This window comes from Lutra lutra, chromosome 18 (assembly GCF_902655055.1).
Source record: "Lutra lutra chromosome 18, mLutLut1.2, whole genome shotgun sequence".
NCBI classification, from domain to species: Eukaryota; Metazoa; Chordata; class Mammalia; order Carnivora; family Mustelidae; genus Lutra; species Lutra lutra.
Window position 1 is genome coordinate 14,173,160 of NC_062295.1, and position 15,189 is coordinate 14,188,348.

The 15,189-nt window shown below is 36.5% G+C and overlaps 1 protein-coding gene across 1 annotated transcript in view; it reads right to left on the reverse strand.

Annotated features, from left to right (window-relative positions):
- The window catches only part of SMG1 (SMG1 nonsense mediated mRNA decay associated PI3K related kinase), a 108,603-nt gene that overhangs the window by 52,089 nt on the left and 41,325 nt on the right, over positions 1 to 15,189 (reverse strand). Inside the window, 16 exon segments of the mRNA XM_047714668.1 lie at positions 102 to 256; positions 1,064 to 1,225; positions 1,380 to 1,576; positions 1,988 to 2,187; positions 2,738 to 2,788; positions 2,790 to 2,876; positions 3,567 to 3,668; positions 3,757 to 3,844; positions 4,301 to 4,419; positions 4,856 to 5,017; positions 5,182 to 5,312; positions 6,850 to 7,119; positions 8,361 to 8,462; positions 10,074 to 10,298; positions 12,006 to 12,179; positions 14,624 to 14,721. Coding sequence (XP_047570624.1) covers positions 102 to 256; positions 1,064 to 1,225; positions 1,380 to 1,576; positions 1,988 to 2,187; positions 2,738 to 2,788; positions 2,790 to 2,876; positions 3,567 to 3,668; positions 3,757 to 3,844; positions 4,301 to 4,419; positions 4,856 to 5,017; positions 5,182 to 5,312; positions 6,850 to 7,119; positions 8,361 to 8,462; positions 10,074 to 10,298; positions 12,006 to 12,179; positions 14,624 to 14,721 — 2,323 coding nt within the window.

Below are 15,189 nucleotides of genomic sequence, written 5' to 3' on the forward strand. Positions count from 1 at the left end.
TGAACAAAGTTGTTTTAACATTTAACTACAAAGTTAGCCAGGAATACAGAGGATTTAAATGTAAAGATTTCCTATCACCTATTTCCTTCCTACCAGCTTACCTCCCTTCAGCCTGTTGGGCCACTGAATTAATCCAGAGAAGATTCTTTCCAACAATAGAAGATGACCAGACAGCAATTCCCTGTATAGCTTCAGGACAATGAAGCTCACACAGTGCTTCTACCACCATCATGATGGTTACTTCCAACTCATTCCCCTGAAAGTTCATTCAGAAAAATAAATCACAGACCTCAGTACCATTAAAATTCAAGTATCTACTAAATTTACAACTACTGATCATAATCTAAGCCCATTTAATGGCAAATGTATTTAACAATTATTTTTACAACAATGACATTATATTCCTAGAATATAATTCTTGAAAATTTACATATAATGTTTCTACAAAAGGTAACTAGCACAACCTTAACACATGGGTGTCCATCTTTACAAACTAAAAAATTACCCAAACATTTAAACTGCAGTATCTGTAGGAATAACATATGAATTAAATATAGAGCAAAAATCACCAATAAATAACCACGAATTAAAAAATGATAATTTTGTCTGAATATTCCTTATTGATATTATATCTAATTAATAAACATTAGCTATTCTTGGATTCCACTTATTGAACCCATTTATAAACCAGTACTTTCCCCTTATAACATTATATATACCTATGCATACATTATAAATTATATGTACTTTCCTACACATTATATATAATACTTTAAAATCATGATGAGAATTATTTCTTCCACAAATTTCTAAGAATTACCTTGAAAGTTCCAACCCCTCAAACATAAGTAATACGTATTTTGACAGGTTCTAAGTACAAAATATGAGTAGGTGACTTTGGAACTTATTGCTTTTACAAACAATTGAATCAAAACCTTTGAAACAGAAGTTTGAATGAACAGATATTTTAACTGATTTCATCCATAGATTAAATCACAGTAAAGGAATTAAACTCAAATTTTCCTAATTAACAGATTTAAAATTAACTTCAAATACGCTTTACCTGAGAGAGATTTGTCTTCATTTCTGTAAGCAAGTCAAAGCCGTGTCTCACCGTCACAGCGGGCTGGCCTGCCAACAACCCAACCCTCATAATGGAGAGTCGGATCCGCGTCAGCCAGTCTTGGCAAGTTTGGCGATTGGTATAAAAGAAAGTCCTAATGACCTTTAGAATAAAGAAAAAGAAGAGCTCAGGATTGGTTAAGATTCTAGTATAGATGGATCAAATACACAAGAGTATTTTGATTTCAGCTATACAAGCACTGCCAGGCTTGCCCATAAAATCACTACAAACCAACCCTTAGCCCACTGAAACCAACCTTGGGAGGTGATGTTAATGCATTAGCACAACCCTCATATGCATTATACATTAACTTCTCCAGATTTTCCAGATACTGCAGAAGAAGAACAAGTCTAAGCTGGTTGCTACTGTGGCCTTCATCATTGTCTGCAGTTGTCCACTGACTAACATCTTGATCAGGGTTTAATGTGTGAGCTGCAAGACTTCTAATGATACCTTAAAGCAGAGAACAACATTCCAAATTTAAAAGAAATCTTTAAAGATTCTAGAAGTTGGAGATAATTTCACAAAATCACATTTATCAAGTATCTCCTGTACAGCCATCATTTAAAAACAAAACTCCCAACATGAAAGATTTCTTATTTTTAGGGGAAAAAAAATGTTTTCTCTATACAAATCCCCTAGGTTTTGAACAAAAGTAGACAACCATGTTGTTGTCAACACAATTATTCAATGAAAGTTTATTCTCACAAACAGTACCTGAAAGACTGACAGAGTAGTAAAGAACAACAAAGCATACACTCTCAAATTTTTAACAAAGATTAAGAAATCCATTGCTTCTTAATATAAAAAGGCTTTCAAAGTATTTATATCACGAAGTTTGAAAAAGCACAAAGAGCTGATTACCTTCAATAGTCTGGAAGGTATCCTGAGCTCTGCCCAATGGGGTTCTCAATTTAGAAAGGACAGTGAACTGTGCTGCTTCCCAAATAGCCCACTGCCAAAGGACAGCATCTGTCTTTAGAAGATTTCGGGGAATTGTTGATTGGTCACGCTTATCCAGTCTCTGGCAGCTATAGAACAATCTTTCTAACCAATTGTCCTTCCTGGGAAAAGCAGTTTCATATTTAACAGACAATGACAACTTCATTTAAAAATTTTTTAAAAAATTGCCAGGGGAATGGGAGTAGGACTACAATTTTCCTACCTCAAAAAGGCAAAACCTTTAATAGTGAGAAGCATTATATCCCTTTCATTGTGAGGTCTTTTATAGTTAAAGCAGCATAGGGTACAGTGTGGATGGGTTATTAGGGTAAATGGCTTATGACACTGGCTATCGGGGTAAAACATTCACTGCAACTAAGCATCTGCGGAATGACTATGTCCCTAGGCCTCTCCCCAAAACATTCATGACTAGGCAGAGCAGTTAACTGTCAAACACATTTCATCACTCAATCTCAAAGCCCATTTTTGTTTCTTCGGATACTATCATCAAAGCAATTCTTACTGCTGAAAACAAAAATGATCCATTGGAGAAGATACCACTTCCTACTCTGCCACTCCGGACATATTTTCTCTGCAAAATGGGCATGGAGTCAAGATATTCAAGAATATTTACGTTGCTTTCGCACATGAAGGAGTCAAAGAAAATCTTACCCCGTTCTGTGAGAATTCCCATACAAAATAAAACTAATACATCAGAGAAATCTTGTGGTGGAATGTGTTACTTGGTGCTTTGCTCATGTGACTTCTTAATGCTAAAGAAATTTCTTGAATTTCTGTGTGATTGTTATTGCTGTAGAAAGAAAATAAAGTCACTGTTGTACAAAATGTTTCAGTTAAAAGGTTACTTTGTATTGTAAATGAGCTATTTTCTTGTTAACTAAATGTAGAAATAAAAAATTAAAACTGAGCCTTCGAAACAGAAATGTTGTTACAACTTGAAAATTAACTTAATCGGGGGCGCCTGAGTGGCTCAGTGGGTTAAGCCTCTGCCTTCCGCTCAGGTCATGATCTCAGGGTCCTGGGATAGAGCCCCACATCGGCCTCTCTGCTCAGCAGGGAGCCTGCTTCCCCCTCTCTCTCGGCCTGCCTCTCTGCCTACTTGTGATCTCTCTCACTGTCAAATAAATAAATAAAATCTTTAAAAACAAAAAAAAAAAAAAAAAAAGAAAGAAAGAAAATTAACTTAATCAAAACAATAAAGATTACACTTGAGTTTTTCAAATAACTGAACTACTAAGAAACACATTTTGGCACTGTGTTATATAAATTATTCAGTACTTATTATCATGAGCTTCTAAGATTATAAAAAATATAAAATCTTGTTACTTTCTCCTAGACCTGCACAACTTGACCCTCTGACATCTCTTCAGTCACTGAGAGGTGCCATACAAGATTCACTAATAGGCAATTTGTCTCTTCCTAAAGGACTACCAGGCAGTCACAACCATGGGATGTTTTTGTTCTAATGCAACCGTTATACCTCAAAACAACATCTAAAGGAATTGACTTCAACAGCTTTCCAAATGCTTGTCGAATACGAGTTCCACTATGGACAAGTTGAACACGGCAAACATCAACACACCTACAAAAAAATGAAACAGATAACACGAATGTGGCAACAGCCTCAAGTTATTAGGACTAGGGTCAAAGATATGATCTTTAGTACATACCTCTGTAAAAGATCGTCTGGCAAAGAAGAAGACAAAGCATGTAGACTGCTGCATGCTTGCAGACAGATATTCACATCTTCGACGAGAGCTATTAGAAATTAAGAGACACTTTCGGTTTGCCAAAAGAAATTACATGCCAGCATGTCCTAACTTCCCGATCCCATTCACTCATTCAACAAACAGTTAATGCCTACCATGGATGGACTAGGCCCTGCTCCTGCCTAGAACCCTTGCTGGCAGTAACATTTAGGAAAATGACACATTCAACAAAAGCCACTTAAAGTCATGAGTTTCACCTCAACCATTTCCTGAAGGGAATTTTAAAAGTATACAGAATGCATAAACATTCACATAAGCTTAAAACAATCACTTAAAAACAACTTACATATTAAGAATAAGAAAAATTAAGACAGATTATGCATCTGCCATTGAGATGGGAATTATACATTTCATGTTATGAAAATGTTCAAGTGACTATCTTTCATTACTAAAGATCCCTTTTAAGTGCAGAATAACAAAATTTTTAAAAATCACAGAGTCTTACTGTTGGCTAAAAGGCCTTTGCAAAATTTATGGAAAGATGGAAGAGAGAATAAAGGTGCATATGTTTCTGACTTCTTCATTAACACAGCCACTTCCAAAGCCCAGGTCATTAACAGCTTCCTGAAACACAAAACAACCAGTTGATTTCTTAAGAAGGAAAGAAAGAAAGAAAAAGGTCTATTCTTCTTACATTACTTTGTTTTTGGTTTCTTTAAATATGTCAAGCAACAGGAAACAAAAACTCAAAACTATAGAAATTCCTTTGTCAAAAAGTTGCATGCCTTTTAAGAAAATGTCCCCAAACTAGCATAAGTTGTAGCAAAGATTATAAAGACCTCTACAGATAACATTCTTCAACTAAACATTGCAGGTTTCATTTAATTCTTTTGGGAAAGAACCAGAAATCCTAAACTAAATAATAAAGCTGTATTTTGAAGTGTTTATGAAGCTGCTCCACCCTACCACCCCAATAATCTGATTTCCTACCCTCAAATCACATAACTAAATTGATAAAAGTTCAGAAAAACACTTAAATTAGGAAATATTATTTAGTTACCTTGTATCCTGGTTAAGATTATCTTTCTTAAGCAATATTCCCAGAAGATTCAGTATAATTGAGAAATGTTTTTTTGTAGCTGTAGTTACAGTACTAATCACAGCTCCATCAAACAAAGATGGGGACGAAGAACTAAGACTACTAGATATAAAGTGATCATGCCTGGAAGACAAAGGAAAAAATCACCTTTTCATCTCTAATTGAAAAAAAGAAAGTAATTCCAAAGTCAACACGTATTTTTAAAAATCTACTCTTACGAGAGCCCACAAAAGTTCGAAAGAAAAAACAAAACCTTGTTTACAAGAAGTATCTGTACAGTATAGTACCTGGTACAATGAGAATACAACGTGTAGAGCACGGCGTACTGAATGGCAGGGAAGTGAACAGCCAAGTCACCGTGCACAATCATCAGATTCTTACTCAGCAGGGCGAAGACAGTTGGAGACAGCGCCCACATCTGATGATGTACAAAAGAAAACAAATGTTTGGCTCCTCCAAGACACATATAAGCTTATTCCTCAAAATATATGTACACATTTTTTGAAAGTTAAAATGACAGGGGCACCCAGGTGGCTCAGATCACGACCTCAGCCGAAATCAAGAGTCGGACACATCACCAACTGAGTCACCCAGGTGCCCCTGAACTGTACACTTTAAGTGGGAATTATATGATATTTGAATTACATATCAATAAAGATACTTTTTTAAAAAAGAGGAAAAAACAGGAGTGCCTGGGTGGCTCAGTCGGTTAAGTGTCTGCCTTCAGCTCAGGTCATGATCTCAGGGCCCTGGGATTGAGCATGCCAGGTTCTTGGATCACCGGGGAGCTTCACCCTTTACCTCTGCCCCTGCCCCTGCTTGTGCTCTCCTGCACTCACTCTCCCACATAAAGAAAGTAATTTTTTAAAAGAGACAGAAAAAGGTATTGAGCTATATTTGGCCAATAGGCTGTAGTCTATGGATTCCTGATCTAAACAAAGTCCTCCGTACCTCGCAATGTAGCAAACAGCGTCTCCTCAATTTTCCATATACTAAACAGTAAGGTGCCCTGTCCGACGAGGAAAACAGCACATCTTAGCACTTTCTTAAGCCGTTCCCATCCTTCCCTTTTCCTTCTGCTGCTAAGGCACTCCATTTCATCTGCCTGCCCCTTCCTGACCCACTCTGTGTCCAGATTACAAGACAAAAAAGCCTCCTCAAACCTATATACAATGTGAATTCCTCAACAACGAAATGTTAGGGTGTGAGCAGAGTTACTGTACGCCATCAGCCACGGCTAGCAGTGCGGAAGGAACTGCTACCCGCGGAGTGATACAAGGCAAGCTCATCTGCGGAGCGCGCAAATCTAAACATCAAAATTTCACTTTTCCCCCCCTTCTCTTTTAGAAAACCTAATCCTTTAATTATACGCTTTTTTTTTTTATTAGAAGTAATGTCTTCCAATCATGAAAGGTCTAACACAAGGGAAAAAATAAACAAATTAAAGCAATGATTATCAGTCAAAAGGAAGGTCACATCAAATTTCTTAAAGGGAAGAAATCTTTATTCTTTTCCCGAAAGAAATAATATACGAATATTCCTAGAGAAAAGTAGGAACTCAAAAAGGAAAACCATATGTAAGCACTAATATTAGTGAAGAGGAGAAAAGCAGGGAAGAAGAACTACACAAATCTGAACTGTGCAAAACATTGACAAATTTTTTTATAAGCATGCTAGAATACATATAAATTCATAAAAGTTTTTTAAGAATAAGACAAATATAAGAAAATCTTATAAGTGTTGTCAGGGAAAGGAAGGGATAAGGGAAATACAACAGCAAGAAAACATTCCTGTCAATTTTAATGATCCAGGCATGTCCTACATACATATGGCAGTGTGGTCTACAGTGACTCTGGAGATACTGACATGATAACGACAGTAAATAACATAGGTAAACATGCAATGAAGAGAGGCTTAAGTAAGAATAAAACAAAGCACTGCAAGTAAAGACTCACCCCAATTAGTGAGTTTTTGGCATTTCCAATTGTAGTCAGGGCACTGAGGTCAAATATAACTACAAATTTTGCATTGTCTACATTGAATACGTGATTTTTAAAAGACTCATGTTTTATTTCAGAGCAGGCATCAGGAAGTTGTAGACTATGCAGCAGGTTGTTTAGGGCACAAGTCATTTCCCCCAAAATTAATTTATAGGCAGTCTCCAAAACAGGAATATTCTTCAGGCTGAGCACTGCTTGATAAACAGCATGGGCTACAGCAACAACCTTTAAAGAGAGAATTCAAGAAAGTGATAATTAAATGGAAAATAAAATTACAAACTGTATAATGTAATGGTACAAATCAATTTTAAGAAAAATAAATTCACGGGGCGCCTCGGTGGCTCAGTGGGTTAAAGCCTCTGTCTTCGGCTCAGGTCATGATCCCAGGGTCCTGAGATCAAGCCCCACATGGGGCTCTCTGCTCAGCGGGGAGCCTGCTTCCTCCTCTCTCTCTGCCTGCCTCTCTGCCTACTTGTGATCTCTGTCTGTCAAATAAATAAATGATCCTTAAAAATTGGGGAAAAAAAAAAGAAAGAAAGAAAAATAAATTCACTGTCCACAACACCAAAGACCTAAGATTTTTTTTAAAAAATCAACCTTAGGGAACCTACATGTGTAAATAAATTTATAAAAATCTTCAAAACTTTACTACAGAGTCCTCTAAATTAGAAGTTCTTAAAAGGTCATTTTTTAAAAAAGATATTTTTTATTTATTTTGACACAGAGAGAGATCATAAGTAGGCAGAGAGAGGGGAAGCAGGCTCCCTGCTGAGCAGAGAGCCCCAAAGTGGGGCTCGATCCCAGAACCCTGAGATCATGACCTATGCCGAAGGCAGAGGCTTAACCCACTGAGTCACCCAGGTGCCCCAGAAGGCCATTTTTAAAAAATGACTGGTATCAAAACACACATAAAAAAAGCAATTTATGGAACACCTAAGGGGCACAGCTGTCAAGCGTCTGCCTTCAGCTCAGGTCATGATCATAGGGTCCCAGAATCAAGTCCCAGGATTGAGCCCCACATCGAGCTCCCGCTCAGCAGGGAGCCTGCTTCTCCCTCTCCCTCTGCTCGTTGTGTCAAATAAATAAATCAATAAAATCTTGAAGAAAAAGAAAAGAGAGAATATTACAATTCGTTTTTTCTGTCCACTTGGAAAGCCTATAGTGGTTCTGACTGGGAGTCAGATGAGAAGCTAATAATGAAATTTGTGATATACTATACTTCTGAATTTATAACTTTATAAATATAACTTGTTTTATGAAATATTAATAAAACAAATTACAGAAATCTGAAAAGAGTATCTGGCACACTGGTATGACAATCAACAAATACTAATAAATCATTTAATCACTGTATTTTAAAACATTTATCATTTCATTCCCACTTCATTTATGTAGGCTAGTAAGCAACTTGAGTAAACTCTTCAATGACTGAAGTTACCAAAAGTCCTTCTCAATGCAACACTTACCTCCTTTTCTTTATGATAACGTAAAAACAGTAGTTTAGATGATGGTATGAACAGTTTTTCTACAAATGATGATGGTAGTTTTGTATTTATCTGTTCAACGATCTAAAAGAATAAAATAAAAAGAAGTGAGCTACCAAGACACAACAGGACATGGGGGGACTTTAAATGAGGAAGCCCATCTGACATGGCTACATACTATGATTCCCCTAATATGACATTCTGGAAAAGGCAAAACTATGGAGACAGTAAAAATATGTAGTTACCAAGGATTAAGGACGGATGAACAGATGGAGCACAAGGGATTTTTAGGGCAGCAAAACTACTCTGTATGATACTACAATAATGAATATGTGGCATTATTCATTTGTCAAAACTCACAGAACGTACAATCCAGAGAATGAACCCTAAGGTGAACTATGGACCTCAGTTAATAACATGTCAATATGGCTCATCAATTGTAATAAATGTACCACACTGAAGCAAGATGTTAATGAGGGAAACTGGGACACGTGGGTGGCTGAGTCAGTTAAACGTCTGCCTTCAGCTCAGCTCATGATCCCAGGATCCTGGGATCAAGTCCCCACATCGGGGGTCCCTGCTCAGTGGAGAGCCTGCTTCTGCTTCTCCCTCTGCCTGCTGCTCCCCTGCTTGTGCTCATGCTCTCTCTCTCTGACAAATAAATAAAATCTTAAAAAAAATAATAATGAGGGACACTATTGTGGGACAGGGTATGGGAACTCCGTACTTAAAGCTCAGTATTTGTGTAAACCTAAAAACTGCTCTGAAAAATATCTACTAATTAAAAAAGTAATATATCTAGGGGTGCCTGGGTGGCTCAGTGGATTAAAGCCTCTGCCTTCAGCTCAGGTCATGATCCCAGGGTCCTGGGATCAAGCCCCGCATCGGGCTCTCTGCTCAGCAAGGAGCCTGCTTCCCTTCCTCTCTCTCTGCCTGCCTCTCTGTCAAATAAATAAATAAAATCTTAAAAAAAAAAAAAAGTAATATATCTAAACTGAATCTTAAGGCCTTAACATGATGACATTAAAATGTCTAGATCCCTAAATAGGATACATGTATCTATACTTAAACATGTGCATTTTTTTTTTAATATTGGCAAAGAAAGGTGTAACTTTAGCAGAAATGTTCAGCAGAATATCACGTAGAATTTGCTTTAAAACAATCCAGTTAGGGATGGAGGCAGAGCAAGGAAGAGCCAGAGTGTCAGAGAGGTCTAGATGAAACCAGATGGACCATGTGTTTCTAATTAGAGAAACAGTATTAAGTATACAGAGATTTATTATACTACTCTTTTTTTTTTTAATATACTTCAAAATGTTCATAATAAATGGTAGAAAGGAAGAATACTTATGGTTAAGAATAAAAACTATAAAACAAGTTTCATATGGAAAATAAAACACAACAAGGTCTTTCAAAATAGTTACCAAGTATCTATATAATATTTATCAGGAATACTAAGTAGTCTTATATGAAAGACAATGTTTCATCAAAAAAAAAAAAAAGGAATAAAAGCTACACTGAGATCAAACACTAAAAATAAGCAGATAACAGGGCAAAAGCAAACTAGATTATATAAGTAAGACTAATGCACTCTTAAAAAAAAATAACTAAGGCCTTCATTTCTTCCACACTAATTTAAATTTAAGGGCTTGAAAAAACAACATATTAATAAGCCACAAGAAAGAATTCACATACCAATGTGAGTAAATTCAAGACTGAGATGATATAATCTGTACCGCAAGTCTGGCAGTTCTCCAGTTGATCTAATCCATATGTAATGACCATGTCACAATGTATAGTCATGCTAGGATCCAAGCTGCCGAGCAAAACACCAACACACTCATTAGCAGCTGTCAACACAGCCTCAGAAAAAAACACTTGGTTGCAGCCGTCACACAATCTCATTACTCTGTATAGAACCTGCAAATGGGGAGAACAAGCAGCTTTTTAAAAAAATTCACAAGCTTCCACAGAGCAAGAAAATAGTTTTTATTTAATGCAGTTTCAACTGAAATTAACTGCCTGCCTTGTCAGTAGTCTCTTAATATTCTACCTCTCAGTGGGTGAATAATAAGGGTATCTTTAGTAAAATATGCATAAATGATCTTGCTTAAAAAATTCTAAAGTACTCTTGTGACAGAAAATGGAATATGCCATCCTCCATATCCCTTAAACCTAATTCCTATCACCTTCCCTCTCCCAACCAAAGTGACCAAATGGCTAAAGCTCAGAATTTTTATATTCATGAAATACACAAGTACCTGGAACAGTAACATTAAACACAGGAATAACCTGCCATGAGAATAATCTTCCTGCACTTGGGCTTACGGTAATCAGTCTTTTAAAACTAAATATCCAAGTCACCTTAGCTTATGAAAGTTCATGTATTGATGGTCTCTTTGGAAAAGTTAAGTCTCATTCATAACTTGTACCTATTAGAGGATTATGAAAATCTGTAATTTCCAACCAAAAACCCTACTAAACTACAGTAGTCAATATTAATGCACTAAATTTCTAGTCAAAATTAGTTAAGAAAAAACAAAGTGATATAGTATATTTTTCTGTAATATTCAATAATCACTATATATAAACATTAAACTTATAGGTTAAAAAGGCCTAAAAGACCTTCATACAAGAATACATAAATATACAACTATCCTGGGAAATGATTATTTTCTTTCCTTTTGTTTTACATCTGAGTTTACTGCCTTTATTTCAACACTGATACAGTCACCAAACCACCAACTTTTAGAAAGGAATAAATAAAATGAAGATATTATATCATCTCCTACAGGTTTAAAATATCAAACTGATTTTAATTATCCTCAAGATCTGACATTTCTGTTCAAATACACAATTAACCTACCAAAAATTACATATAAAATTAATATCCTATTTTATTTTGCAACATTTTCAACAAAAATAAATAAAAGCTACACTCGTATCCTAACAGTAAAATTTTAATCATTTAATATTTTATGTCTGTATCACGCATGTCTCTCCCTTCTTATTCAAGCACAGTACAGTGACAGGTTCATTTCTCATGTCTATTACACTGAACCACTCAATGTTTTAACAGAGTACAGCTAATGTTTGCAGCTGTTGAAGTGTGGTAATCATGCTGCCTCTTGTGACTGATCTCAGACTACTATATATTTAAGTTCTTGTATCTTTATAATCTTGGATGTCACACTATCAAGTTGTTTCATCCTGTCATGCTCAGAAAAAATTACTCTTCCAGGCTTTCTCTACAGTGTGTTATTCTCAGTATGCTGAAAAACTAACCTCAGTAATTAAAAACAAATATTATAATATCTTTAAAGAAAGATTTTAAAAGAATATAAATAAAGAATAATGAATCTATAAAGGATCTCATGAGAAAAAAGGTTATGCATATTTTAAGATGGAGTGTAGCCTTTTTCTCACATAGGGGAGGGGACAGAAAAGGGCCAGGATGTAATAGGATTCCCTACTTTTCTGGCAATTTAAGAAAGTAACCACATATATACATACGTACTGAACAAGCGAGGGTTAGTCACATAGTTCACTCGGTAAAGAAAAGAAGCATTTACAATAGACAACAACTTTATTTTTTGAATGATACTTAAAATTCCTTAAGACACTTACATCTGTTACATATGCCTCAGTAATTGGAGGACCCCGAATTGGGCTGAAGCGCTCCCCAATGCTCCTCACTACAGTACTGAACACCCGGAGAAGCGCGGCCAGCTTTGGTAGCGACACTGATGGGGGAGGAACATCTTCATCCACTGACTCCCCAGAGGCCACATGGCTGAGGTCCTAGATGTGCAATCACAGCACTCTTATTTAAGCAGAACAATGTTCAAAACAAACAAACAAAAAAACTCCCAATTTTTAAGTCAATTAACTTTATTTTTACAAATAAAGGCATTTTAGCCAAAAGAAAAAGAAACATGAGGAGTGCCTGGGTGGCTCAACTGTTTAAGCGTCCAACTCTCAGTTTTGGCTCAAGTCATATCAGGTTGTGAGACTGAGTCCTGCATTGAGCTCCGTGCTGGGCATGGAGCCTACCTAAGATTCTTTCTCTCCCTCTACCTCTGTCCCCATCACCACAAAATAAAAGAGAAAAAAATAGTGTTAAAGAAAGAAACATGAATCTAAATGTAAAAGTAAATTATACTTCACTAATTAACAAATCTGTATTTAAATAAACCAAAAGTAATCTCAGTAGAACCAAACGTAATCTCAGGGGATGCCTGGGGGGGCTCAGTCGTTAAGTGTCCGCCTTTGGTTCGGGTCACTATCCAGGGTCCTGAGATTGGGTCCCACATCAGGCTCCTTGCTCAGCAGGGAACCTCTCCTCCCTCTGCCTGCCACTCCCCCTGCTGGAGAATACTCTCTCTCTCTCTCTCTTCTCCCTCTCTCTCTCTTTGACAAATAAATACATAAAATCTTTAAGAAAATAACTTCTCATACCAACTCAGAAAGGTAATGGGGGGGGAATAAATTCTAGTACATATGCTCTGTTACAGAGAAATATTAATGGAGCCAGAAACTTTGCCATTCCTAAACTGGTTCTGCTAAAATCTTATTCCAGGTATTCTTTGAGCCACTCAATTCAATATCCTCCCACACCAACATTATGCACACAAGGGCAAATGGGGGAGGCAAGATATACTAAAAAACACTAGCAAAAAAATGGGATACTAGAACCAACATATACCTACATATAACTAAGCACCAAAATAATAGAGGAGAATGAGTTATATGTAGATATATGTTGGTTCTAGTATCCCGGTTTTTGCTAGTGTTTTGAGTATATCTTATTTCCTTAACTAGATTTCTAAACCAGATTTTCTAATTTTTTAACACTTGCCTTCCCCAGAAAAGTATTGAAAATAAGGTGAATTGATATTGTATAAAAGCCTCTAAAGACTTTTCTCTTACATATATTGGGGATCTTGGATCATGCTTTAGAGGAAAAGACTTGGCTCTAGCAAATTTCTGTGGCTGTACAAGTACAGTATGGTGACTTCTTGGGTGCTGCTGAAGTCTCTGTTATCGGGTCTTAGCTTTCTTATCCCACTGGTCATGACTTAATCGGCCATGTCCTGTGAGAACCTCTTTGTGGTTCTTCTCTATTCAGACCTACCATGATTCTTGACTGGTGTCTGAGGCTCCTATAACAATTTAACTTCATCTATGCTATTTCGAGCCTTTCAGTGAAAAGTGGGAGGAAGATTTTGTCTTCCACGTGTTTCTTTGCCTCCACACCTAGAGTATCTTTTTCATAGCCCATCTTTATAGCTGACCTACCTTGCTGAAGCTACCCATTCTGGTTTATAAAGACTCTCCCCCTTGGGGAGCTTCAGCAAGGTAGATCAGCTATAAAGATGGGGTAGCATGGTCCAAGATCCCCAATAAATGTAACAGAAGTCTTTAGAAGCTTTTATACAATATCAATTCACCTTACTTTTAATACTCTTCTGGTATCAAAAAATAAAAATGAACTATAGAAAATGTCTTCAGAAGACTACGGGCGGGTGCCTGGGTGGCTCAGTTGGTTGGGCGACTGCCTTTGTTGGGGTCATGATCCTGGAGTTCCAGGATCGAGTCCCACATCTGGCTCCCAGCTCCACAGGGAGTCTGCTTCTCCCTCTGACCTTCTCCCCTCTCATGCTCTCTCTCTCAAATGGATAAATAAAATCTTAAAAAAAAAAAAAAAAAAGACAACTACTGGCTACCAGGAATATTTCAAGCTTTGCAAAATGAGACCTACTACTTTCCTTTCAGTCCTTCTGGTAATTCAGCTGGTACCTTAAAAAAAGTATCTTAAAAAATTTTTTTTAATATTGCAATGGTTTTGTAATTTCTATTTAAATGTCAAGCGGTCTGAATTATTTTAATTATTTTAATTTATTTAATAAATTAATTAAATTTAATTATTTTAAATAAATCCAGCATTGATAGGGGCGCCTGGGTGGCTCATTCGGTTAAGTGTCTGCCTTTAGCTCAGGTCTTGATCTCAAGGTATTGGGATCTAGCCCTACAACTGGCTCCTACTCAAGCGAGGAGGCTGTTTCTCCCTCTTCTTTTGTTCCTCCCCACCCTTGTGTGCACTCTCAAATAAAATCTTAAAAAAAAAAATCTTTAAAAAAATAAAATCTTTAAAAAAATAATAAATAATAAATCTACCACTGTTTTAACATTATTTTGTTCTCAACTATATTTTAGGAAAATAACTTAGCTTTCTACATACTCACCTCAGCATATGCCTCCATGTCCTCTAGAAACTGACCAAGAAGAGTGGTAGAAAATGCCAGATCAGCTACCCAAAATGGCTCCAAACTCTGCAACCACCCTAGGAATCATAAAAAATTCGAGAGTAGAAAAAAACAAAAAAATCTAAATTAAAAATATATCTAAAAGCCTTGTTTTCAAAGTCTTCTGGTTTTCAAGTTGTGTACCCTTAAACAATGCCGTATTTCATAAAATTAGTACTGTTAACTAGTAAACATGCTGATCATGATTAACCAATGTCTCTTTTAATACTGCAAAAATGAACAGTCTCCAGAAATTAAAATGTGATTCTTAGTCCTTATTTTTCATTAGATTTAATATCCATATTGTCAATATACACAAGGCTTAGACTAAAATAACACAATCCGCCATTAGCTTGGCTTTCTACTCCAGAACCCCAACTATCCACCAAAGGCGTCCACTAATCTCCCCAATGGAAATGGGTTAGAACCACTCTCAGTGGCATATCCTATTTTCAGAATTCCATTGCACCAATTAAGCTAAGAGAAACTATAGCACCTGAAACAAG